This window comes from Ambystoma mexicanum, chromosome 6q (assembly GCF_040938575.1).
Source record: "Ambystoma mexicanum isolate Mex_15411 chromosome 6q, UKY_AmexF1_1, whole genome shotgun sequence".
Lineage (NCBI taxonomy): Eukaryota > Metazoa > Chordata > Amphibia > Caudata > Ambystomatidae > Ambystoma > Ambystoma mexicanum.
In genome coordinates, this window is record NC_090937.1 from 1,369,634,379 (window position 1) to 1,369,661,373 (window position 26,995).

Here is a 26,995-nt window from a genome sequence, read left to right on the forward strand (position 1 = left end):
AACAACATTGATAAAATGAACTGTTGAAAGCACGAAATGCCCAAAGTGTTACAAGAATCAAGACCCTGTTAGACTGTAACCAAAACCTTGCCTGAGAGCGCAAAGCAGTATCCTGAAGCAACCAATATTGAGACTTTAATCACAGAATTCATGGTACATTCCAGCAGAAATCTCAAGTGGGATGTGCTAACCTACTTTCAACCCGTGGTGTTATCATACCCGGCACTCATAGGGAGAGGAGCCAGTGTCACAGACTTTATTCGAGATCCTGCAAACAAGAGGGTAATCGGGCAACTGCTGACTGTCATCACAGAGGTCTTTGCCGAGTTGCCCGAGCACAGCGAACAAAACACAAATGCTACCACCTCATGTGATCATAGATGAATTGACTTACACCTTATTCTTCCGGATCATAGAGGAGTGCCCAGGAGCAGTTGGGAGAACCACAGACACCCTAACCTTCATCAGAGATCCGAGAAATAATGATTTTTTAAACCAAGTGTGGTATAAGCTCAACTACGTCATAACGATCCACGCAGCAGGAAAGTGTAAAAACTGTTCACAACAAAAGAAAGGCTTGTGATAAGGCCCCAGCAAAGCAAGGCAGATGTCCCCGTCTCCCGCCGACCCCCAGCTCGCCCACAACATCCTGATTAGACTAGTCACAGACTATACAGAAATGGTGGGAAGGCCTGCTGATGTTGACGTTGCCACCTTCCTCAGAGATCCAGTCAATTTCCTACACATGCAGACCCTTCTCCATGGCATCATGCTCCAGGTGGAGCTGTCCAACTTCCAGCGAGAATTCCTAAGAAGATTCCAGTGAGATCTTTCGCCGAGGGACAGATCGAGGCAACAAAAACTGTTAACACAGCAAAAAGGCCTGTGATCTAGGGACTAGAAAACAAGAGCAAATGTCGCTGACAGCAGATATGTATTCCAGGTCTTCTTCCACCTCATTGAAAACTTTCCAGAACTAGTGGGTAGACCCAGCAATGTTGACATACCCGCATTCCTCAGTAATCCAGCAAAAAACACACAACTGAACCGGCTCCTGAGGGCTATTGCAGCGCAACTAAGAAGCAATTATGGACATCCACTCCTGAGGAGAGCCTTAGAAGGAGGAAATCTAAAATAGAACTTTGTCATCATCATTTCACTGTGGAGCAGATAGAGAAGAGAGATACTGTTCCTCAACTTGTCGCCGAGAGACCGAACGAAAGGAGCAGACACAAGACCTTTGCCATCGTATTTTTCCCTACTCTGCATCCTTCTCATTTTTTCCTATTTTTTCATATATTGACTTCTGCTTTTATTTTTGTTCCTGTTGGTACAACATCTTATTTTTGCGATTTTGACTCGTTTTCTATTTTTCCATATTTTTATTTTAGTTCCTATTTTTACAACTTTATTTTTGTACGATTAGCTCATCCTTTCCTACTTTAGCCACACGTTCAGTGCACTCACCAGATAATGAACATCTGGGGCCTACAAAAGCACCCAGACGCTACATGGTGATTCCAGTTCCAAGAAAAGGTAATGATGAAGCAAATGATTTAAAATTGAATATAACTAGCAGTGATACATATACACACAAGGTGATGAATGAGAGAAAATACTGGAGACCGGGTCAGCACGGTATGAATAATAATGTAGCACTGGCCACAGCACGCACCCACACTCAGAATGCACACAAACAAGGGCAAGTGTCAATGGCTACAAGGCCTCCAACGAAGGCAGCAGAGAAGGAGAGACTTCCTGCCGAACTTTCAATTCCAGAGAATAGTGGATATAACCAAGAGAAGCCAAGTGAAATGCCAAAGAAGGAGGGAATAGCAAGATCCCTCAAAAGAACAGAAGTGGCCACAAAAGAACTCACAGAAGAGACCCACAAGCTAATAGAGTATTTGTTCCCATTTATAGTCCAAGCAAAGAAACTACATGAGGAGCTGAAAAACAGAACTATAGAAACTATAACTGCAGGCACACCTGCTCCAACTCAAGGAACAAGCTGCAGCCCTACAGCACAGCCACAAGTTGGGAGGTTGATGAACCAATGGTGGTTGCGAAAGTCTATGGCAGACTGCAAAAGGGAAGGAAAGGAAGCACAAATCCCCCTCCTACCACAGCGATGCAGTCAAGGCAGCCTGCTTCATCGAGAAACCCGAAGTGGAAAAGCAGCACAGATGCATTCAGAGACGTAGTCATAGCAAACTACAGAAGAACTCTGAGAATCAAGAGAAGCCCTCATGAAGATGACAATGATCTTAATGACTACCTGGACAGCACCGCCCATCTCGGAAACAACATATGGTACCAACACATGAAGGAAGTAGGACGAAGGCAGTCAGAAGGAGAATGCTTTGTCTGTGCACTCCTACTATACAGCATGGGAAGTCCAAGATCTTCGTGGCTGTAGAAATTGATGTCCCTACAGCACACTGTATGTCACATGTAGCTATGTGCAACAGCAGAGGACAATTTATGGGAAGAGACGCCTCGTTGATATGGGCCAACGAAAAGGATTACCCGGATGAAGATGGCTACGTCCAGGACATTAAAACAAGAAACCGAGCGCACACCAGAAATCATGTGATCAGTTATGAGAACCCTGGCATCAAAGGATCTGAGGTAAGATGGGAAATAAACCCAAAACTGAACGTTCAAGGTAAGACTGCAGAAGAGGCTCAAATGTGGAAAAAACAGAGGCCAAATGCAGATCTGGGGGTCAGTGGTCTCCCCAGATGGTTGGGAGGATGGAGTAGTAATCTGCCGAGCATGGATGGTCCTTGGGGCATGCAAGGAAGCCATAGAGAATTCGCAGAGGTTATGCAAACCTCTGTGGCCAAAGCTAGTGAAATTGCTAACATGGGTCGAAATAGAGGGGGACCCCTACAGATAGTGCCACTGGAGAGCCCGAAACTATGCTTCAGAAACAATGGCACAAGCAAGATGGGAGAGAATCAAAACTGCGGACGAATCTTTGAAGCTCCAGGAATGACACAAGGAACCGCAGTTATTATGGACCATTACTGGGCGTGTGGATCCAAGGCATACATAAGACTACCGAGAAACTGGGGAGGCATATGCACACTAGTGAACGTCCACGTTCCCACACTAGTGATCCCTAAAAATGACCTGAAGTTGGACAGGTTCCCGAAAGCAGATGCTCATCTAAGAAGATCTGTGGAACTGATATCCAGGATGAAGAGGGAAAATTACTTTTCTCCCAAATCAGAAGAGGCATTCCATGCATTCCCGTACAAACACAGGCTGTTCAACCTCACCTCAACAGTATTCACTACACTGCTCCTGCTCCACGTCCAAGTTGGAGTGAATGCTAAATGGTTGCAGATAACCAGATGGGAGTTATTGCAGACCATCAATACTACTATAAAAGGATTCAACGCGATCAAGAGCAATCAGACTGATGACTCTCCAGAACAGATATGTGCTTGACATGATCACAGCAATGGATGGAGGTGTTTGTGAAAAAATCGGAGAATCATGTTGCACATTCGTACCATCACACGATGAAGATAACGGAACCCTAACAGAAGCTATAAGCATGCTGACAGGCCTAAAAAAACAGATGATCGATGAAAGTGACGAAGTAGACGATAACAGCTTGTTTGGAGACCTATTATCGTGGGTCCCACAATGGATGGCAGATATATTCAAGTTTCTGGGAGCTCTACTAGCAATGGTATTGCTAGGATCCTGTGTTATCAAGAAAATCATGTCACAGTGCCAGAAAACTGCAAAGAAAGCCATAGGGATGAAAATAATGGTTGATGTCGAACCAGGATGGAAGCCCAAAGACCTGACTGTTGAAGAGATAAGAGACTTTGTGAAGGCAAGCAAATTTGCGCCAGAAGGAACAAAGTTCACATACCCTAAGAAATGAAGAAGGTATGAGGGAAAATGGATCTACTGCAGCTCAAATGGACAATGTCAGCTAATGACGTGGAACAAAGACGAACATGTGAAGACCGCACGGAGTTTGAAGGGAGTGATAAAAATATGGACTCCAAAGGCTCACACATTCATGCCATCATGTACCAACGCAGAAGACGATGAGCATGAAACTGAAGAAACAAAAGGAATGAATGCAAAGGAGATTGCAGAAGTGGTCAATGAACCGACCAGAGGGGGGAGTGTAGAAGAGGTCCTAGACATGGCCTGCACCCCTCCCCCTCATGTCGAGGCACCAGAAACGCGCTTGCCAAGGTATGTGACGCATGAAGAGCAAATGAACCTACAAAGAGCTGCAGTGGGACTCTGCTCAATATACATCAGAAGATCCATACCGGTTGAAGCACCCATAACCAGACAACCCTGGGCAGCACAGTACCCTATCAGACAGCCATACCAGCCACTGATACGAAATGAGGAGTACCTACACACGGTCCACGAAGAGACCCCAAAAGCCTTAATGGAAGGCCAGTGGAAATGACACAAGGGCCTGAACAGATTCGAGAATGAACAAGAGCAGCTATCGAAGATAACACGCCAGTGCAGTAACTACAAAATTGAATGGAATAGGTACAGAGAGGAGACAATGTCACAACGCCAGGAAACAGTGTTACGAGACAAGATGGAAACAACCGTCCTGTTAAACATGTGTAAATAGGCTTGAAATGCAAGATGCTAAGAGATCGATATTGCTTGCAATATCTACCTCAATAAGGCACATTATACAAGTGCGACTCCATTTTGTAAAAGCAGAAAAGATACCCAGGCGACCAGAGGCCTGCCAGGCCAAGTTTCGAAACTCAGCCAAAGGGAAGGAGCGGAATCGAAACTCAACAAAGAGCGGCTCATGCCTAGGAAATCGAGGACAACCGGAGAAGGGGAGGAGAGCGTTAGCTCACAAGACTCCAACTTCAGAGCATACCAGCCTGACGCATGAAGGTCAAGATAAGGGGGGCCCATGCAGGTGGCTAGGCCGACACAGAATTAAATGCACTAAAAGCTGGAAACTGAAACAGATTCATGGTGAACTAACACGTGACCAGCCAGGCGCGAAGAAGTACCATCGCCTGATGTCATCCAGGACCCGAGGATGCCATAACTTTTCCCGATAAGAGACTGCAGTTTCGAGGCCATCCCTAGCCAACTAATTGCAACGGCGCCCTAAAACCACTGATTGACGGAAGGGAGGCAGGGTGAAACTTGGGACACCAGGCACAGGGGTGTCTATTCTGCATGCTGCTAATTAAAGTAGAGATTTATGTTTAGGGGTGTAACTTGCCCAATCACAATGGACCATGTAATCTAGGGTCCTATAGACACTGTAGCCAATGAGACGTCGTACTTGTAGTGACGTAAATCACGTGTGATATAGAGGGATGGGCGTAGACGCCCCCCCGCTAAGAGTTATCCAAACCACATGCTCTATTAACATATACAGATATATCACCTTAAGTTACCTTTCCTAACCAATTATATTGCATGATGATTTTTTATAGAAATTAGACGTCAGTGATGACGATTTGTGCCTATAAAGATTGTTGTTGGTTCGTTCCCAAAAACGGTAAACAACTGCCACACCCACGACTCCCAGCGAGTGCTTGTGGGGCGGAGTTCCTCCACCTCATTTTCTTCTTCCTCTTCTTCCTCGTTCTCTACATTCTCACCCGTATTTCCCTCTGCAGGCCCTTGGGGAGGTGGTGGTTGTGGAGGGTTTGGGGGTGGTGCTGAGGCTAATTAAGCAACAGTAGCCATTAATGCCATAAGGAGTAATCGGCTAATGTTCGCTACAGCAGTAAAGGCAGCACAACTCAATCTGCTATAGCCAGAAGGACAATGAAGATGAGCTCAGGGGTGTGGCCATTTATAGAGGTGGAGGGGTGCGGCTCGTGACCACATTGATCACTAAAAAGCGTTGCAAAAATTCCAAACAATACGTTCAAAGGTAGGCCAATTGTATGGGACATGTGAAATTGTGATTTTATACTGTAAAATAATTTCTCATGTTTGTATAAGTTCTTTTGAAATGTTGCGAAAGCAGACAAACTGCGCAAATTAGTCCACACGCTCAGCGTGGGTGCGGTCACATGATGACATCGTGAACACATCCACGAGGGAAATGGGTGCCCGCTGACAGCAAATGCATAGTCACGGATGTGCGAATGCGCGCGGGTGTTCTACGGACAGTGTTCGGCTCCTGAAACTAATTAAAAGTGTGACACAAGTGACACAGACAGTTACGGACAGGCGCGATGTTCGCAGTATTTATGGGTGTTGTGCACATGTGCGTACATGATCTGCTGTCTGTACGGACAGGTACAGTGTCCTTAGGACACCTCCATTTTGTTTGACTACGGACATGCTGGCCACCGCGTTTGTTCTACGGACAGTTCCATCTTGGCTGCAGACGCTACGGTCCGGTATAGTGTCCTTAGGACACTCCCATTTTGTTCATTTACAGACATCCCGGACACCTGGTGTGTCCTACGAACATGTTTTATCTTGTTGTGAGCGGTACGGAGAGGTATAATGTCCTTAGGACGCCTCATTGTGTTCATTTCCGCACAACTTGAACATCTGGTCTGTTCTAAGATCATTTCCATCTTGATTGCGATTGGTACGGGTAGGTGTATTGCCGTTAGAACATCTATATTGTATTGCTTACGTCCAGCTTGAACAGGTGCGCTGTCTGCAGACATTTTAATTATTTAAAAAAAAAAACAATTTGCCTCTCACCCTTCCACTACAACTAACATAAAAAAATTGTCAAAACGCACACACATATCAATCAAGAGAAATGCAGGGGGAATCAGATACGGAAACGAATATAGGGGAATTGGGGTTTAACACAGGCTGGTTGTGTGGGGATGATTTGTGAGGGGATGAAGGGATGGATGTTTCATCAAAACGTTTATTTTCTTCTTGAAGGTTTGGGGATAATTCACTAGGAATTGGAGAAGAGGGGCAGGTAGCGGTGGGACACTGATATTGTATTTTTCCTCTCACATATTCCTCCACAAATTGCCTTAAACTGTTAAAATTGTCATTCAGTGTGTCCATTTTCAATTCTATCCTTTTCAGCCTGTCTTCCTTTGTGTACTTTGTTGGCGTTTCTTCTTTCTGTACCTGGTCTGTTAAAAATAAATATATATATGTTAAATGCCCATAAAATACTAGCCATTAATTTCCTTATGCAGAGTACTGTGTACCATTATTATCGCTATCTTCCGACATTTCCCCATGCGGATAATTCTCCTCCAGCCACTCCAAAGTACTGCACATTTCTGTGTCAAAACAACAGAAATACATTATTTCTTCTGCCCCTCATACAAAAAAATTACACACTCATATCAGAAGAATGAAGGTCACTTTACTATTTTGTTGTAATTTTTCTTCCTTGTACTGTGCGTCTACTGCCGCTCCTTGCTGCACAGTTTCTGTGAGGTAATTACGTTTGAGGCATACCTTTTTTTGTTATGGTACAATCCATTTCATTCTACATGGCCATTAAATGCATGTTTAATGTTTCAGAGGTTTAGGTTCACTTACTTATTTATTAGTACTTATAATGTCTTTATATGTTTTTTTTCAAAGTTGTGTATTTTTTATGTAACACAATAATACAATTTCAGATACCCCCTGACTGAGTCTACCCAGAGTTATGGCAGGGGTAACAAAAGAGGTTGTGGCAGGGGTAGAGGCAGTCCCAATAAAGGAGGGGGCACGCCTCCACCAAAAAAGTGACGCTATGTTCAGGGTCCCTTCTCACGCATCCCCAGTAGGGGGACGCATTTCCATCTTCACCCAAGCTTGGGAAGGGATCACATCAGACAGATGGGTGCTGTCCACAGTGTCCGCAGGATACTGCATAGAACTCCTAGAGCGTCCCCGAAACCACCCTCCACGACAAAGAATACACTCCTTAGACCACCAGAAGATCCTACTCGAAGAGATCGAAAATCTTCTTGCAAAGGACGCGATAGAACTCGTCCCGGGACACCAGGTAAACAAGGGTATTTATGCAACTTACTTCCTTGTGCCGAAAAAAGATTTGACAATGAGCCCAGTATTGCACTTACGGCCTGCAAACAAGTATGTCAAGCCCCAAAAATTTCGCATGACTACTCTCCAAGAGGTAATTCCCCTCATAAAAAAGGGGGATCTCATGGCAACATTGGATATGAAAGATGCCTATTTTCATATTTCCATGTTCCCAGCGCACAGAAAATATCTGCGCTTCAAGGTGGACAGTCAGCACTACCAGTTCAAGGTACTGCCCTTCGGAATAGCCTCGGCTCCAAGGGTATTCACCAAGGTACTGGCGGTGGCGGCGGCAAACCTACGCAGGGAGACAATCCCAGTGTACCCTTATCTGGACGACTGGCTCATCATGGGGGAGACCCCAGTAATTTGCAGGACAAACATTCAAAGAACTATCGACCTCCTCTTCGAATTGGGCTTCTCCATAAACGAGAAAAAATCAAGTCTGGTGCCCAGCACCTCCAAGCAGTGTCTAGGAGCTGTTCTAAATACTCAAGAGGGGTTGGCTTTTCCTTCAGAGGAAAGAATTCGGAATATACTACTGCAAATTCCGCAATATCAAACAGGTCGCCAGTTAACAGTACGCAAAGCAATGCGTTTGCTGGGCATGATGGCGTCATGTATTTACCTGGTCCCCCACGCGCGCCTGCGCATGCGTCCCATGCAAGAATGGTTGGCAAAACTGTGGTCTCAGGCAAGTGGTCATTGGGACGATCTAGTGGTTGTTTCGCCAACACTTGTACAAAGCCTCCACTGGTGGACAAGAGACAATCTCTCCAAGGGGAAACCCTTTTACGATCCCGAGGTACAGGCGGTAGTCACGACGGACGCATGCCTGACAGGATGGGGAGCTCACCATCTCCACCACACAGCTCAGGGTCTCTGGTCTCACACAGTGGCCAAGAATCACATCAACCTGCTAGAGCTTCTGGCAGTTTTCAGAGCACTTCATGCGTTCGAGCCCCACCTGCTGAACCTGTCTGTGCAGATCCGGACGGACAGCACGACAGCCATGTTCTTCCTGAACAAGCAAGGAGGGACTTGTTCGCCAAATCTGTCCAGACTTGCCCAGATAATTTGGATATGGGCACTCAGACGGAACATCTTTCTGTCATCTCAACATGTTCCAGGGGATCTCAATTCTCTAGCGGACGCTTTGAGCAGAGATCCCCTTCCAGAGGAACACAAATGGTGTCTACACAGAGAAATCGTAGAAGATCTCTTCTCTCAGTGGGGTTTGCCCACTATAGACCTATTCGCCACAAGCGAAAACAGACAGTGCCCAGGATTCGCATCCAGGTTTCCCCAACCAGGCTCCCTGGGGAACGCCCTGTGGATGAACTGGTCAGGGATGTTTGCGTACGCTTTTCCACCAACTCCTCATCAGGAAGGTGGTGAACAAGATGAACAGAGTCGATGAAGCTCGTCCTAGTTGCTCCCATGTGGGCGACACAACCGTGGTTTCCACACCTACGCAGACTCTCGGTGTGCGATCCCATCAAACTCCCGGGCTGGTACAATCTTTTGTCCCAGCACCAAGGTCAGAAGGTGCATCCTCTACCCAACTCCATGAACCTAGCAGCATGGCTCCTGAGGTCATAGAGTTTGGACATCTCAATTTACCACAGAGGTGTATGGACATCCTAAAAGAGCCTAGGAAACCGAACACGAGGCATTGCTACTTCGACAAATGGAAGAGATTCGTTATCTGGTGCCAGAATAAACAAATCAATCCTGTTGATTGCACTCCTTCCTCAATCCTGACATACATGCTCCACCTGCTGGACGCAGGGTTGGTTTTCAACTCACTAAAGGTACACCTGGCAGCACTGTCAGCGTACACCACCTCACATAGCAAGGTGTCGTGGTGGAAGGTACCCGTGGTTAAAGCCTTCATGGAGGGAGTAAAGAGACTTCATCCTCCTATATCTAACCCACCACCAGGATGGGACCTGAATGTGGTGCTATCTATACTCATGGGCCCCCCATTCGAGCCCATGCATAAGACAAGTCTCAAACACCTGATCTATAAGACTGCCTTCTTAGTAGCCATTACATCCATAAGAAGGGTCAGTGAAATTCAGGCTCTGTCAGTGCAGGATCCTTTCTTTACTATTCATAAGGATAAGCTGGTTTTACGGACACACCCTAGGTTCTCACCTAAGTTTATTTCTAAATTCCATGTAAACCAGTACATCGAGCTTCCGGCTTTCTTCCAAAACCCACAAAGCTCGGCAGAGGTTAAACTACACACCCTAGATGTGCATAGGGGGGTCCTTTACTACGTAAACAAGACCAGACCTCTTAGGAAAACAGATCAACTGCTTGTCTCCATAGCCACAGGCAGAGGGAGACCGCACCTCTAAGGGTGCCATCTCCAAGTGGATTGTCAACTGTATCCAGTTGTGTTACTCTCTTTCTGACAAAACTTTGCCTTTTACACCCAGAGCCCACTCGACAAGAGGCATTGGGGCCACTCTGGCTTTCATTGCAAATGTTCCCCTTGACACCATTTGCAAAGCAGCTACTTGGAGCTCTATTCACACTTTTACTCCGCACTACTGCATTGACACCCATTCCAAGACACATACTCAAGTGGGACAAGCGGTTCTAAGATATTTATTTGCTCATGACCCTTCTCAAATCCCACCTCCTTCTAACACTGCTCACTAATCTATGCACAGCATGTGATCTAAGCAGATTCCACAAGCCTCAGAAGGGATATATTACTCACCGTAATCGTATTTCTGATGCTTGTATCTGCTAAGCTTCACATGCGACCCACCCTTCCTCCCCTCTGAGAGAAGGCGCATGGATGCTTGTAGTCTTATCTTATCTATCTTCTATCTGCTTAGATCATCTGTACTCACGCTACTCCTCAAGCTACCTCATGTCAGGAAAAAATAACAATCTGAGGGTCCTAGACGTGTGAGGGATCATGGGTACAGTGGACGTCACACTATGGATAGTATTACTGGCACGCCCTGTGTCGACGCCCATTTTCGAGTTTCGAAAAACAAACTGTAATACTCCGCAGCTTCCACTAGATGTCGGCCTATGCACAGCATGTGAACCTAAGCAGATACAAGCATCAGAAATACGATTACGGTGAGTAATGTATCCCATATAATTTATTTATTTTTTATTTTTTTCAGTAAAAAAAACGTTGTTAAAGGGACGTTATGGTTCAAAGTAAAACCGAAAAACCCTTGATATTCGCTACTTATGGTAAGCTGAGCAACCATAACTCGCGCCACCTACGTGCATTGCTAAGAGTAACACCCAGGACATCAAAGATGACATCACAAATGTCATTGATGACATCACTGATGACATCACATGTCTGGCTCCCTCTTTTTTCCTTTAGTGATATATTTTAGCCAGTAATACCTAGGAACATACAAATGGAAAAGTACTACATTTGTAGACTTACACTTCAAATATGTTCTTTCAGTAATTCATTTGGGGTTCACTCTTAGCATATGAAACATATACATAGGGAGAATACGCACTTGAAAGATACCAATGCTTTCTGTGTGTGAAGACAATCAGTAAGGTTATCAACAATTTCTTATTGGTCTGCTGTTTTTTTTATTACTGTACTTTCTGTGGATATGCTCATATTTGTATTCGCATTACTCTCTTTAGGGTGCAGTCACATCATGTGATAGTTAATCATAGTGAAGTAGTAGGTTTGAAGCAGAACAATCATTTCTGTGCATAAAAAATAATCAGGTAGGTTATGAACAATTTCTGGTTTTACTGCTGCTTTTTGGCGTACTTCACTTTCACTGTATATACTCATATTTGTATTTGTTGTTATGTCTTTGTGTTTTGTATGTAATAATAAAATTATATAGGAAGTGGGTTTCATTACCTACTTATAACATATTGCACAGTACACAAAACTCTAATAGAAAGCTTTTACCATTTCACTATTTCACAAGTGAAGATTATGAATATTGCACCTCCATCATGTATGCTGCACATCATGCCTATGTCTAGACATGAGTACATTATTACACTGTAAAGAACTTCATAATAGAATGCTATGTATGTCAATGCATTGCTTAATGCACCACATAGCTCATGTCATCTATTCCAATGACCCTTGACAGTTTTGTTATCAACATTATAATAAGACTCCCTTGTGCAGACTTTTCATGAAAAGTACATGCACATGTGATGTCATCAATGACATTTGTGATGTCATCTTTGATGTCCTGGGTGTTATTCTTAGCAATGCACGTATGTGGCGCGAGTTATTGTTGCTTAGCTTACCATAAGTAGCGAATGTCAAGAGTTTTTTGTTTTACTTTGACCACAAAAGTGATGGGTGGAAGGTTTTGAACAAATCTGTACCACTGGCAATGCTCTGGGCAACCTTCCACACCACAATTTTTTAGCCCGTCTGCGCCATTGCAAAAGGGGTCCAGTCATATGCAAATCAGTCAGGTACTGCCACCAATGGTAGCAGCCCAGCCCGAACTGCTAGGCCAGGTCCCCTCTGCACGGAAACGCAAGCAACCCCAGACATGTTTCGGCATTGTTGGGCCTCCTCAGTGAGGTGCAGCTTGGTTCCCTATGGCGCAGCGAGCAAGGGACGGTTTTACTTTGAACCATAACGTCCCTTAACAAAGTATTTTTTACTGAAAATATATATGGCAGTGAACAAAAACAAAGGGGCTACACGTGATATCATCAGTGATGTCATAAATTACATTTGTGATGCAATGTCTTGGGTGTAAGTATTACCAGTGCACAGTGGTGCGGGCAGGTATGGTTGCTTAGCCTACCATAACTGGCGAATTTCGGGGGGGTTTCGGTTTTACTTTGAACCATAATGTCACATTTGTAAAGTTTTTCTTTTAGTGAATTTTAGGGGTTTTTAGTAGGCAACTTAACCATAACGTCCCCTTAACAAAGTTTTTTTTAGTGATATATGTTAAACTTTAGTTCAGCTCCGATTCATAGCAACAAAACCCATGAAGTTCAGCAAGTGTTGTCAAACGCCTCGTCTGTGCCCCCACAATGCTAGTTTTTATCTTATTGTTAATCCCTGCTGTGATGTCATCAAATGGTGGCTACCAGGAACTTTTCATTGAATTTATTTTCATGCTATATGTTTACATGCAACATTGATACGGTCATTTAGGTTACTACTGTTCGCCACAGCAGTATTTCTTGTTTTCCAGTTTTGTTTACGAGTTTTGCTTTGCTCCCCTCACACACACAAAGCAACAGCTACTTTCGATCTCTTTGGCTAATGTCCAGAGACAGACGTGGCTAGTTGATGTGGTCTTGTGTGTAAGCAGTCTGAAATCGGATTGTTATTATTCATTGTCACCACATGCTCTGCTTTTTCCTTTGGAGGTGTGTGGTGATTGAGGGGAAATGTCAATCCAATGTTTGTGAAAAATTGCAGAAAACATTTTAATTTAGGTTTGCTCAAGAGTTGAACGCATAGTTGGAAGAAGTCCAGATTGCATAGCAATCTCAAAATATTATTTCTTTTGCAGGAATGTGTTTGCTAGAAAGAAAAACTCGACAATTGAAAAACATGAGTTGGGATGGAAGCTATTTGGAAAAGTACCTCTTCGGGAGGGGACGCAGAAAGATCCTAAGAAAATACAACAGGTAGTGTGAAGCTTACCTTCAGCGGGTGTTAACATTTTGTTCAATCACGAGCCTCTTTGCTTGTATGCAGAATGCTTCTCTGTGTTGCAGCCCGATCAATAATTTGAAAACGTTAACTGCTCTTTAGGGGATCGATCTTTAATCATATGTCTTTAAATGTGTATGTTTTGTCATGCTATAATCTGTGGGGTGGGGTGTGGTTTGGCATAAGTAATTGACGGTTCTTCGGAGCCAAGAATTTGTTTCTAGACGAGTGACATACCAGTGCCTGTGTCCAGTTAAAATCTTGTGTTTTACAGGGTTGCCCTGATGGTTGAAATGACTCTTTTACTAATATTCTTTGGGGGTGTGTTGTTCTGCTCTGTTTTCTTCCGTGCCCATGACCACATTATACAAGAGGACACTTGTTTTGGGATAATATTACTTCTAAGAAATGTTCTGCCCTATCCGGATATCAATGGCACCACAGCACAGCAGGCAGAAAAGAAAATGCATGATGCATGTGAGGCTATCCTAAATAATTCACCTCCATAATCAGGTTGAGCAGCTTCTGCGTTTAGATCGGATCCAGTGTCGAGCACACCTTTGCCCATAAGGCATTCTACACGCTCCAATGTTTGTTGTGAAAAGGTCATGCAGAATGGATAGATTCAGTAAGCATTTTTGGTAATGTACATACCTGGTTTTCTAGTAATAGTCACAATTACAGGCCGCTTTCTGGATATTTTCCTCCATACTATATATATTTACGTAGAGTCTTTTTTTTAAACCAGAAAAGGGGGCAGAAAGCAAAGAGATTTCTGAAATAAACATACAAAAACTGTTATATATGCAAAGTACTTTAGAATGTGTAGTGCACAGTATAATCTTTTTGGAGTAAGTGAATATTTTAAAGTGGCATATTGCTTGTAGAGATAACGGCTTTGAAGCATTTAGCGCATAATCTCATGTCGGGGCTAGGGCAAGGATTTTTACTGACTTAAAAGAATTATATTTTGCTATTCCCACCACCCCCAAAAAAACTTTAGCCGGTTTAAAAAGAAAAATAAGTAGCCTTTCCAATATCGCGCTCCACCCCAAAAACGATTCCATAGGGCTTATCTATGGTATGAAAAGTGGGAGCACTGTAAGTGTGCTGTAGTGGAACAAAGTATGGTTTAGGCCATCACTATGCTATGGCATAACCTAGTTTGGTTGATCAAGCTGGTTGGTCTCTGTCAAAATCTGGCCATTGTGATGTGGTTGAGCAAACTGTAGTCTTCCAGAATCTGTTTTTCCGGTTATAGCAGAATATGGTTTGGGCGAGCAGTCGGCCTGGCACATTATCTTATTAGGGTGCAGCGAAGAATCTTGCTTGAGTGAGCAATATCTGCTTGTTGAAGACTAGCTGGTTTGACAGAGCAAGGCTTGTTAATTCAAAGTAAGGGGGTGATTCTAAGATGGCGGATGAGTAGGCCACTCTTTGTTGCAGTCCCTTCCTGGGCATGGCCTACCTGCTCCTCACATCTATTCAACTGCTGTGGGGGCAGAATCAGGGGCAGATAATGCAAGGATGCCTCTCCCCACCCCAGTCCAATCTGGCTGTAACACAGGGATGCTCTCCTGTTTGGGGTGTGGGCCAGAGGCCTACAGGCCTCATGGTAATCACTGAATCCCACACCAATATGGCTCCTGTGAGCTTGATCCGAACAACAGAGTAGCCTGGAGACACTGGAAGTGTATCTGACCCCATGACAGCCTTAGTGGCACCACTGTGCACCACCACCCCACCAGCGCAATTCGGCCAGTGTATTGATCCCCTCAGGAGATCCTGCCGTGGGACAGCTGGACATTGTCAGCTTCTTGTGAGGGGAAGGGTGACTATCCCTCCAGACCTTCCTCCACTAAGATCATCTTTGAGGAAAATAACCATTTGTTTCCCCCATACCAAGGAGATCGGACTGCTGCTCCTTGGTGCTCCAGGATGGTGGGTTCTGCTGCCCAACCCCTCTCTGCAGCCTATAGTGCTTGGGATGTGTTCACTCCATTTGGTCTTTTCTGGAGCACCTTCACCCTGGGAACAGTGTTAACTCTCTAGTGGCATTGCTATGTCTCTTGTTGGTTCCTTGTTCACTTACAAGATGGTAATGAGGTGACTCTTGGACCCTCAACTCTCTAACTTGCCATATTTCACAAGTCACTAAGACTTGTGATTTCTTCTATGGCAGAATCGTGCTGTTGCGCTGTGGTGACCAACAAATAGAATGTAAAGGGGGTGCCTGGTTGTACGCAGGACTGATGCTGGCCAGGAAAGCCAAAAGATCAGACTGTCACCGGTGCAGGTGGGTCTGGCCCCAGATTGACCACAGTAAGGGGGAGAGGCTGCACAGCTGGGAACTTCTGATGCCTTCACAAAACTTCAACTTGATGCCTCCCTTGTGGGCCTGAAAAACAACCTACATTCCGTTGTGACAGAGAAAAGAGCTATGCTAAAAATGAACTTAATTAGGTGGATTGTTGAAAACCATATGGAGTGAAAATGTCTTTTTCAATCCATCGAATAGTAGAGACTGTTTAGAAAGAACCTTCTATGACCGCACAGAGAGATCTTCCTAAATCAAACTGTCATGCCCCTGCCTCACACTAGTGCGCGCAGGGGCTAACAGGCAAGTCAGGTCCCAGAAGAGCCGTCGAGGGATAACAGGTTGGTGTTTGTGTGTGTTTTATTTGTGTGTGTTGCATGTTTGTGGTGTGGGGAAATTCTTGGGTGGTGAGGGAGGCTGTGGCGACTGATGAAGGGGGGGTTAGTTGGGTGAACCCCCCCCCCAATTTCGAACACATCCTGCCAGTAATGTGATATTTTCACTTTTTTCAGGCTACCAAAAATCGTCCGAAAACAAACCTGTCTTTTTGGTAGGCGACCTACAAAAAGCAGAAATATCACATAGAACCCTGAAACAATACAGCAGTCGAGATTGGGATCCAGAGTTGAATATTTACTCCATGAATCCTCCACCCCTATATTGACTTTGAGAAGCTGAAGGAGTTGATCTTTGCTCTCCAGTCTGTGAAGTCCTCAAATAGGGCAACAGGAGAGAATATCCAAAATTGATCGCTGATGGAAGGTTCTTAAGGCACGGACCCAGTCATACCTCACATAGCTTTTCTCATCATTACTGGGTGACTGCCTTCACCCTCAGATAATTTTTACGCCATGGAGAAAGTCCATACATTGGTCCCCGTAACCAGGATTGCAAGGAGCTTTCGCTGGACATTTTGGTGAAAATGTAGTGTTGAGAACAAAAAAAATCAATCCTCACTGCTGCCAGAGTCAGATTTTGTGACCGCTCCATCCGACCTTTTCATGAGCAGGTCTTGTTAATTAAAAAAAGGATTTAACGGTGTGTGTGTCTTCGACGGCAGCTGTCATGATCTATGCTTCCAAAAGGTCAGGGTTTTCCCAACTCCCTTGGAAGCAGATCCATAACCCAGGTTCCGAGTGCCAACCAGTCCCAATTGGGACCTTTTGGACCCAGTCCTGGCGCCAGTGGCACCAGGCTCATAAATATGCCCAGTCCCAGTCCCAGCGCTGGAAGCGCCGGGCTCATAATGCTTGGGTGGACTTACCTTCAGCAGACCATGCTGCTTACTTGCCTGCCAGTTGAGCCTCTGATCCTCTTCTGTTTGGAACTACTTTTCCTGTTGGGTGGGGCTGGAGCCAATCCCTAGATTTAGAACACTGGAACTCTTCTGGAAGGCAGGAACTCTTTTCTTACCAGGAACTCTTTTCTTACTTAGGCGTGGCTGTGGAAGGAGACACCTAAGCACTACAGGAGGCTATTTAAACCACACCCGGTGGATGAATCTTGCTTTGCGTTATTCTGCAACCTCTGCAGCAGAACGCTCATCGTGTCTTCTGCATCCGGTCCTGGGCCTAAGGAAAAAGGCTTACCATCCTGAATCCAGTCTTCAGCAACACCAATAAAGACAAGAAAGAACAGGTTAGCATTCCGGCATCTGAAAGGCAAAGGCTTACCATCCTGAATCCAGTCTTCAGCAACACCTATAAGACACGAAAGAACAGGTTAGCATTCCGGCATCTGAAAGGCAAAAGTTTACCAACTCTTCGCACGCTCCGGAGGCCTTCGGCGCTGCATCCCGCATCTGAAAGACAAAACAAGGTGCGTTTAAAGACATTGGGGAACTTTAATACTCACGTGCCATTACTCCTTTCCACATCTAATCCAGTGGGTATTCCGGCACCCTGCAGCCGCTCCGAACTCGTACCTGCAAAATAAAAAGACAGTTAGAGCGCATAGTGAAGCAGGCAACAAGCGCTTACTTACGTGCTTCCAGGCGCTTCTATTCATCACACGGGCTCCATCTTCAACTCACTTCAGCCCATCATCCGCCATCGCCGGAACCCTGCAAAACAAGAGACATCATTACTAAAGACTTTAAAGACATTTGAATGACTCGAAACTTACAGTTCGTGCAGTAAACGACGGACAGCAGTCCTCTGAAGTCAAGAGGCCTGCGCTACCTATCCAGTGAAGAAACTGGTTACAGCACCCTGCACCGAGGCAGATGGAGAGCTCGGCATTCACTTACCTAAGGTGAGAGCGTTAACCTTTGGGGGTCTACAGGAGAGAAGAGGAAAGAGATAGGGACACCCCAATAACCCCAGTTCATTAACCCCATATTTTCTATCTGCAGACATCTTACTCTACACGTCAGGCATACAGTGCACAGAGGTCCAGCCCAAAGAGCCAACTGGGTGCTACACATCACCTTTGAAGATACGGTAGTCGCCCAGTCAAGACCGGCGCCTCTGCGAGAATTCGGTGAGCGTTACAGCAGCTGAGTAGGTCACTCTTTACAGATCCCTGATCCTAGGCTCAGCCAGCCTGTTTCCCTACACCCATTCAGCTGCTGCAGAGTAATGAATCTCGGGTAGTGACAACACAAGGATCCTCCCTACCCCAAGGTGAAACAGTCTAATGGCAATTACTGAATCCCACCTGGTGCATAAGGGGACGATGGGTGATCTTATGCTATACATAATGGCTATATACACCACTAATCCGGCCAGAAACTCTACCTCTGGAAGCATCTGAGGGAAGGGGAGGTTATATGTTATGAATATGGTATTTAATCTAGTGCTGGACAGGTCAGAATAAAGACTGTATGCTGATGTCGATAAAACTTAAATGTAAGTTTAGGCTCTTAGGACAGATCTGTAAATGTGGAGAGCTGTGACACAGGGTTAATTATTTGGGGCACCATGGCCTAGCCATAAGCATCAAAGGGATGCCTGCAGATTTACAACCTATTTTTCTGGAGGGATCCTATTAATAGATAAGCAATCTGTAAAACCACATTGAACTTCTTTGAAGGAGAACAGTCAGAATGACCAGTTCTTTTTGACTATCTTGGACATGATAAACAGCATTTTTAAGAGGGGAAACTCATTAAAATGTGTTTGGAGGCCAAGCATCTATGCAGGATTACTGAATCCAAATTAGGCAAATAGATGATGGCCCTGGAAGCACAGTTTATGGCGAACAAGGCTCTTGGCCTTCAGTAGAAATTCATGACCTCTGGGATATAGCTTGGTACTCTGTTATGTGCAAGGTGCAGAGTATGATACTCTAAACCAAGCAGTGATTTTTCAAGCGTAGGTCTATATTTGGTGGCTCTATTGGCCAGTCAACTCCATATCCAGCGACACAGATATTTTATTGAGATGATGGCGAGATGATTGCTGTACAGAAGTTGAGAAATAATCCACTTTAGCAGATTTCTATGCATCCCTCTACAGTGACTTCACCCGGAATGTAAAGACTCCTTGCTCCACAAGACCAACATTCCACAATTGACTAAGAGGATCTAGAGACCCCATAACATCTGAAGAGCTAAAGGTCCTTAAAGCAACGGTCTGATGCCTTTAGTGCACTGTTTTATAAAGCATTTAGAACGTTGCTCCCCCTCTCTTGATTGATTAAAAAAAAAAAAAAAAAAATTCAGGGGAATGGGAAGTATCACATAATTATGTACCGAAAGCGAGTTAAGTATGGCTTTCTGCTCCTGTTGGAGTCCGCCTCATGTGCCAAACTGTATTCGTGGGTCTTTGCCAACAGGATAGTCTTTTTATCCCTGCCCACATCATTCATGACGAGTCAGGATTTACAACCAATAGAAATGCTGCAGATAATACTAGGATAATGCTCCGTTTTATAGATAAAGTCAAAAGCTTCAAACACAGATCTGTGCTTTTCATGTGGAGGAAAGACAGCTTTTGATGGGATGGATTGAGGCTTTTTGGGCATGGTTTTGGGATTTGCCAGATGAAGTTTACGATCTTAGAGAATTACAACCACCTAGCCTAGAATAGGAGTTAAGGGAGCTTTCTCAGCCCCATTTCCTCTCTTTGCTTTAATAATGGAGCCCACCCCTACCCATATTAGGCAGCATTTGAAGTTAATGTGGAGATGCTATGTCTGACTCTCTATGAAATCTAAAGAAAACTTTAGAAACCCTTGTTCCAGTTCTGTTTAAATGGGAAATGTTAAATTCCTTTTGCCCACAGGGGAAGGCATCTGGCAGTTGTTCCTGCCAGATTAGTGACAGAGGTGCATGGACTGGCACAGGTTGCACCACCTTCAGTTCCCTCCTGGTTCAAAACCACTTGAAGTTGGACTTTGTCCATTCTACTCTGGTGAGAACTGGGGGAAATTATCTCTACCACCAAAGTTTCACGAGCAGACCACCTCCAATGCATCGACCATACAGGTCATGTCACAGGGTTACTATGTCCCTCTCCTCCAATATTCTCACCCACTTTCAATCCTTGCCCTCCGCCAGATTCCGTTCTGTTAGCCACTATAGAGCTTGTATGCCTCAGGGAGGTACCCAAAGAGATGACAAACCTGGTTTGGATACTTGTCCCTCCCTCCTCCCCCCTCCCCCACTGAGACTCTCAAAGTAAATGTAAACAGCTCATCTCTGGAGCACCCCTCTGTTTTCTAGTTTTGCTTCCCACTGCTACTTGCCTTTGCTGATGACGAGTGGTGCAAGAGTTGGGAGAAGGTGTCCTAAAGTCAGTGAGATTCTGGCTGCTCAGGATGTGCCACAGTTATGATCATGTTTATAGTGATGGTTATGCAAGGGGGGGATCGGACCAGGTGGCTGTCTCAAGTTCGACTTAAGGTTCATACCACTGGACCCCACAACCCCAGGCTGTACCCCATCTGTGTCATAAATCACCAATGTATCAACTGAAAAGGATACGGAAACCAATAAAGGATACAATTTGGTAGGGCTCTTCCGGATCCTATTTTCACAAGACTTGATTGTAGGCAGGTCAAAATTAAACCTTACAAATGATACAACTCTCTGACTGGATAAAAACAGGCAGAGAGATGGATCACTGGAAAGGGCGTGGGAATTGTGTAGGAAGTATGCCTAGGATAGATAAAGTATCATGAGAAACTGTCCCAATAGAATTACTAAGATAACACAGTTTTTAGCATTAATTCAGACACTGACCTTATGGCAAAAACTGAAGTAATCCACGAAGGTTCCTTGAAGAAAACCAGGAGTTGAACAAATGACAAAGGAAGGGAAGATTAGTAAGGGAGACTTATCCCAAATGGCACGAGGCTCTCGCTAGATACCGGGTTGGTGCACCACAGGATAGCGTCCAAAGTACTGTGCACAATAACCTTCAAATAGTTCATAAACAACTTCCTTTCCCACGATGAACAAAGATTAGAATTTCACCTGTTAACTGTCACAGGTACCAAAGGTTCAAAATAGTTCAAAAAACCACATGCAGGATTGCACGCGATAGAACACACGCAGCCAGGCCAGCCGCGCTTGAAAACAGCGTCCGCGTGTAGATATTTAGCACGCAAACAGGATACACGCTGCTCAGGACAGCTGCGCTTGAAGACAGCGTCCGCGTGGAGATTTAACACACGAACAGGACTCACGCAGCTCAGGACAGCCGCGCTTGCAGACAGCGTCCGCGTGGAGATTTGGCACGCGAACAGGATTCACGCAGCTCAGGACAGCCGCGCTTGCAGACAGCGTCCGTGTGGAGATTTGGCACGCAAACAGGATTCACGCAGATCAGGACAACCGCGCTAGCAGACAGCGTCCGCGTGGAGACTTGGTACGCGAACAGGAAACACGCAGCTCCGGAGTTAGCATGTGGAGGAAACACGCTCAAAATAGGCCAAAGAAGTTGCTGAAGGGAATGCGAGAACGCAGGTCCGCATGTGGAGGAAACACGCTCAAAATAGGCCAAAGAAGTTGCTGAAGGGAATGCGAGAACGCAGGTCCGGAGTTCAGCTACCAAAACGCCAACATTGACTTAATCAGAAGCAGCGATTGGAGTCTCCACGCTGCTTATGTACGCACTGCCGTGATACACGTGACGGACCTAAGTCACGTGAAATTTAACGACGTGAAAAATGCAGACGTCGTTTTCCGGGCAATGCATCGAACAACCTCCAGTTTGAGTAGAATGGTCTAGTGGTTCTATGGGTGTAACTCATTTTGTATGGAGAAGTCGTTCCTGGTCTAGAGGTATGTCCAGCAGGCATGACAACCTGGCTGTCTGGGAACTAGTGGCATCGTTTTGAAATCCTGTCTCGCAAATCCTTATTCATGGAGGCCTTGTACGCCTCCAGCATCATGAAAGCATGTATGGCATGTGGTGCCTCCCAATTCCTTTTTCAGATGGCTCGGTATCAGGAGTGGATAGCCCTTTAGCTGAAAGATGCAACTGCAAGTATAGATGAGCCCCTAAAGTCTGTACATTAGATGATCAGATATGGATGGTCTCATTCCTATCCAGTCCAGTTAAGATCCCCTGCGATGACCATACACAGCTCCAGTTGTTTTCCATGTCTGCTTGTTTGACTTGCCCAAAAAAGATTGCGTTTTTGTGGAACCTCACATTTTCTTCACATTATGCATAATAATTGCAGACCTGTATCAAAAAAGGGCCACAAGCAGGCAATATTTCCAGTTTTGCCTTTAAGTCGTAAATGTACAGTAGCAGGGTTTGAAATTATGACTGGAAGCAGGAGCTAAAAGCAGTTCTTTGGTATCCAACATTAAGTGACCAGGAGCTAACCTGGGAAACGAGGAGCTAGTTTATATCATTCTGCAAATCTAATTCCCACATAAGATGCAAAGTTATCATTTTGATTGCCCCAGCTAGGAAGCACACTGAGGGCACCTCCTGTTGTTCATGATGGTGAATAGGTCTACCTGGGGATGGCCCTACCTGTCGAAGATCCCCCTCAGGACCACTTTGTTCAGCTGCCACTCGTAGTTGTCAATCTCCAGCCTGCTGAGGCTGTCTGCCTCCAAGTTGGACTCCCCCAGCAGGTGTACTGCTGATATGTAAATGCTGTTTGACAGTGCCCACTCCCAAATGTCGATGGATAGCCGGCAGAGCGGCAGGGACCTAGTAGCTCCCTGCTTGTTGATGTGATACATGTAAGTGAAGCTGTCTGTCTGGATGCAGACCGACATACGATTGACGATGAGGAAGAACGCTGTGAGGGCAAGCCAGTTGATGTGTTACCTGTTCCTGTTGTGACCATACTCCATGGACACTGTGGTTGTCCAGTGTAGCTCCCCCCCATCCCTCTAGGGACGAGTCTGTGGTAATGGTGATCTCCAGGGAAGGCTGCCTGAATGGTCTGCCATCTAACAGTTTGGTCTCTGTCTTGGTGTAGGTGCTGTAGAATACTGACTAGAGCTGCCTGGGAGCCCGTCTCCTGATTCCAAGAGGCTGAGAAATGCAGCTGCAGCCTCCTCATTTTGAATCTTGTGTGTGGCACAGCCAGGAGACAAGCCACCATCATTCCAATCAAGTGCTGGTACCACCATGCTGAGGTCACTGGTCTGCTGAAAAAATGCCTGGTGGCCTTCCTGATTGCTGTGATCTTGTCCGCCAAAGGGAAGATTTTCTCCACCCTCATATCCCAAATTAGCCACAGGAATGTTAAGGACTGAGTGGGGAGTAACTACGACTTCTTGAGGTTGACAGAGAACCCCAGATCGTATAGCATATGAATAAGTGCTGAAGCTGTGCGCTGTACAGCCTCTGGAGACTCAGCTCAGACTTAACAGTCACCGAGGTATGGTTAAAGATGGTGGTCGTCCGCCCTGAGCAGGGCTGCTTCCTGGGAGCCCGTCTACTTCCAAGAGGTTTAGAAATGCAGCTGCAGACTTCTCATTTTGAGTCTTTTGTGTGGCACAGCCAGAAGACAAGCTGTCATTATTCCAATCAAGTGCTGGTACCACCATGCTGAGGTCACTGGTCTGCTGAGAAAATGCCTGGTGGGCTTCCTGATTGCCATGGTGTTGTCTGCCGAGGGGAAGTTCTTCTCCACCCTCATATCCCAAATTAGCCCCAGGAATGTGAAGGACTGAGTGGGGGTGGTAATTGCGACTTCTTGAGGACCCCAGCTCATATAGCATATGCATAAGTGCTGAAGCTGTGCGCTGTTCAGCCACTGGAGACTTTGCTCAGACTAGCCAGTCATCGAGGTATGGATAAAGGTGGTGGCCCTCCGCCCTGAGCAGGGATGCTATCAAGCTCATTACCTTGTAAAGACCCTCGGGCCGAATTGAGGCCAAAAGGGAGGATTTTGTATTGGAAATGAAAGGAACAATGGGACTACCAAATCAGGATGTGCAGGTAAGCATCCTTCAGATGCAGGGAGCACATCCAGTCTCCCCCACACAGTCTCTCTGATGAGTGCTGAAGTAACCATCTTGAACTTTTGAAGGAGTATGGAAAGGTTCAAGGAAGAGAGGTCTAGAACAACTGTCAGGCCAGTCTGGTTCTTTTTCTGAATGGCAAATATCCGGGAATAGAAGCACATGCCTCGCTCTGAAGTTGTAACCTCCTCCACCCCCTGAATCGCGAAGAGCGAGCGGATTTCCGCCAAAAGAGTTGCCGTCCCAATCTGTGGGAGTGGAGGGGAGGAAAGAGGAAATGGAGGAATTGACGGACAGAAAACCGTGGAAACTACAGAGAGGATCCATGCGTCCGCAAACCTTGCCTGCCAGGAATGGATGTGAAGGGCAAGTCTGCCGCCCACCGGAGACTTGTGGACCCTCTGAGGATGGTGCCTTGGAGGGGGATTGGAAAAACTCCTTGTGAGAGGATTTGTGCTGCTTGCGCCTGTGCTGTCTGGCATGTCCATTCCTGAAAGCCCCTGAAGCCAAGGAAGGTACAATCTCTGTCAGTGTTGGTGACTTTGGCTATAGGACATTGGTGTTGATTTTGTCAGGATTGACTAGGACTGTTTGCAAGCTATTTTTCTTCTTGTCAAGTTCCTCGTCCTTGGTCGAGTGAAACAAGTCCCCCCGCCCCTCAAATGACAGGTCGAGAATGCGCTCCTGCACATAAGAATTAAACTTTGTCGCCTTAAGCCAAACTGTCCTCAAATCGGTGGCGATACAGATAGCTCTGCCCACGGTGGTGTTGTGAGCCACTGTGGACTCCATGATATCTTGGGGCCACTATTATCACCTCTGCCAACTCACCGTGCCTGACTATGTACGGGGAGCTCTGGGATGAAATCTGCAATTTCCCGCCACAGCTTTTGATTCACTGCTGCCAACATAGCTTCTGCTTTGGCCTGGCGCCGGTGGAGCATGGTATTAGAGTATATCTTTTTGCCATATGACTCCAGCAGCTTTTCCTCCTTCCCTAGGAGGGCTGACGTGGGGGCAGATGAAGAAGCTTGTGGCTTAAAATAATGGAAGCGGCAGCTATAACAGAGGAATGAGATTGGGGGTGCACTGATAGTATGAGTGAGTCCCCTTCTGCCTGCCTATACTTGACATCAAGGCCCTTATTCGTAGGCTGCGTGAAGTGCGGCTTTACCCAGCCCTTTTAGGCCAAGGATTCTACATCCTTTTGTAGAGGGATACCTGTTCTTGTGGACGGGCAGATGGTCAACACCTCAGTCAATCTGGGGCTGCGGGATCCTCAAGTACTGGGTCACACCCACCAGCCACTTGTGGAAAGTGTTGGCTGAGGGAGTATCCTGATCCCTCTTCACATCTGTGTCCGCTGAGTCCTGCAGGTTGAGAGCTGCTGGTGGTGTGCTGAGTGTGGGCAGCTATGGTGTGATGACCGGCAGTGCCGTCGGCTGCTGAGGAGGCTGAGCCGTGGGCGGTACCACCGTGACTGGTGTGAGTGCGGGGACCAGGGCCTGAACTGGAGCCGAGGTCTGTACCACGGTCGTGGCTTTTGGTGGTACAGGAGAGAGCATATCCTTAATGACCCTCCTGAGGATGGTGCCAATCTGAGGCGATTTCATGAGGGTAAAGAACTACTCAAAAAACCTGTCCTTGCATGCTGGTGAAGGGCTTGGCTGCGTAGGAGTCGGGCCCTGCGGCTGCTGAGTTCTTGGCGGTCCAAGAGCTGGACAAAAAGAAAAACAGCTCACAAACGGCCAAGTCTTTATCCATCTTGATCTTGACAAAGACCATGCCCAAGTCGTACACCCAGTCACAGCAGCGCTCCCACAGGGGGCATACGTATGGAGGGTTCCGCGGCTTCCCGAAACGGAGATCCAGGCAGCTGGACCGCTAGCCATCTCAGAACCGGCGCAAGCAACAAAAAAGGGGCAGGGGGTAGTAGGGGCTATTTCCAGTCCCCCCTCCTCTGCAACAGCCTCCGAGGGAAAGAAGGCATGACACGCCCCTTCGGGTCCACATGTCTCCAGTGGGGGGTAGGCTTGCTCTTTGTGCACGTTTCTGGTGCCAGAATTTCGCGGACCCCTGGATCCTCTCCGTAGAATCCACGGGGTACCGCCTACCCATCCCAGCCTCTCCTCCCTCCTTCCCTCTACTCCCTCAGGTTGGGACAGAAACTCTTCTGGCAGAGATCCGGTTGCTCGTAGAGAGCCAGGCGGTGGAGGCTTGGGCTTTTACTCCAGGACTTTCACCATTCAGAAGAAGAACCAGGCGAGCCTGAGAGTTGTGCTGGACCTTTCCACCCTCAACCTCTCCTTACCCCTACAAAAATTCAAGATGGTTACGCCAGCTTTTATAGCGGAGATATTGTGCAAGGGAGAGTGGATTTGGCAGCCCCATCATTCTTTCCTACGGTTCAGGATCATGGGCTACCATTTTCAAAACAAGGTCCTTCCTTTTGGCCTCAACGTGGCCCCCAGGGTCTTTACCAGGCTAAAGAATACGGTGGCTGCCCTCCTAAGAGCGCAGGGCCTCCACATCTACCCATACCTCGATGACTGGCTCGTCAGGGCTACATCTCAGGAAGCGGTTCACCACTCTTCCCATGCCCTTATGAACACACTGCACG

General features: G+C 46.2%; 1 protein-coding gene across 3 annotated transcripts in view; it reads left to right on the forward strand.

Annotated features, from left to right (window-relative positions):
* The window catches only part of TBC1D14 (TBC1 domain family member 14), a 1,472,366-nt gene that overhangs the window by 403,608 nt on the left and 1,041,763 nt on the right, over positions 1 to 26,995 (forward strand). For all 3 annotated transcript variants that reach the window (XM_069632000.1, XM_069631998.1, XM_069632001.1), the window contains one exon: positions 13,533 to 13,650. In XM_069632000.1, coding sequence (XP_069488101.1) covers positions 13,533 to 13,650 — 118 coding nt within the window. The remainder of the gene's footprint in view (positions 1 to 13,532; positions 13,651 to 26,995) is intronic.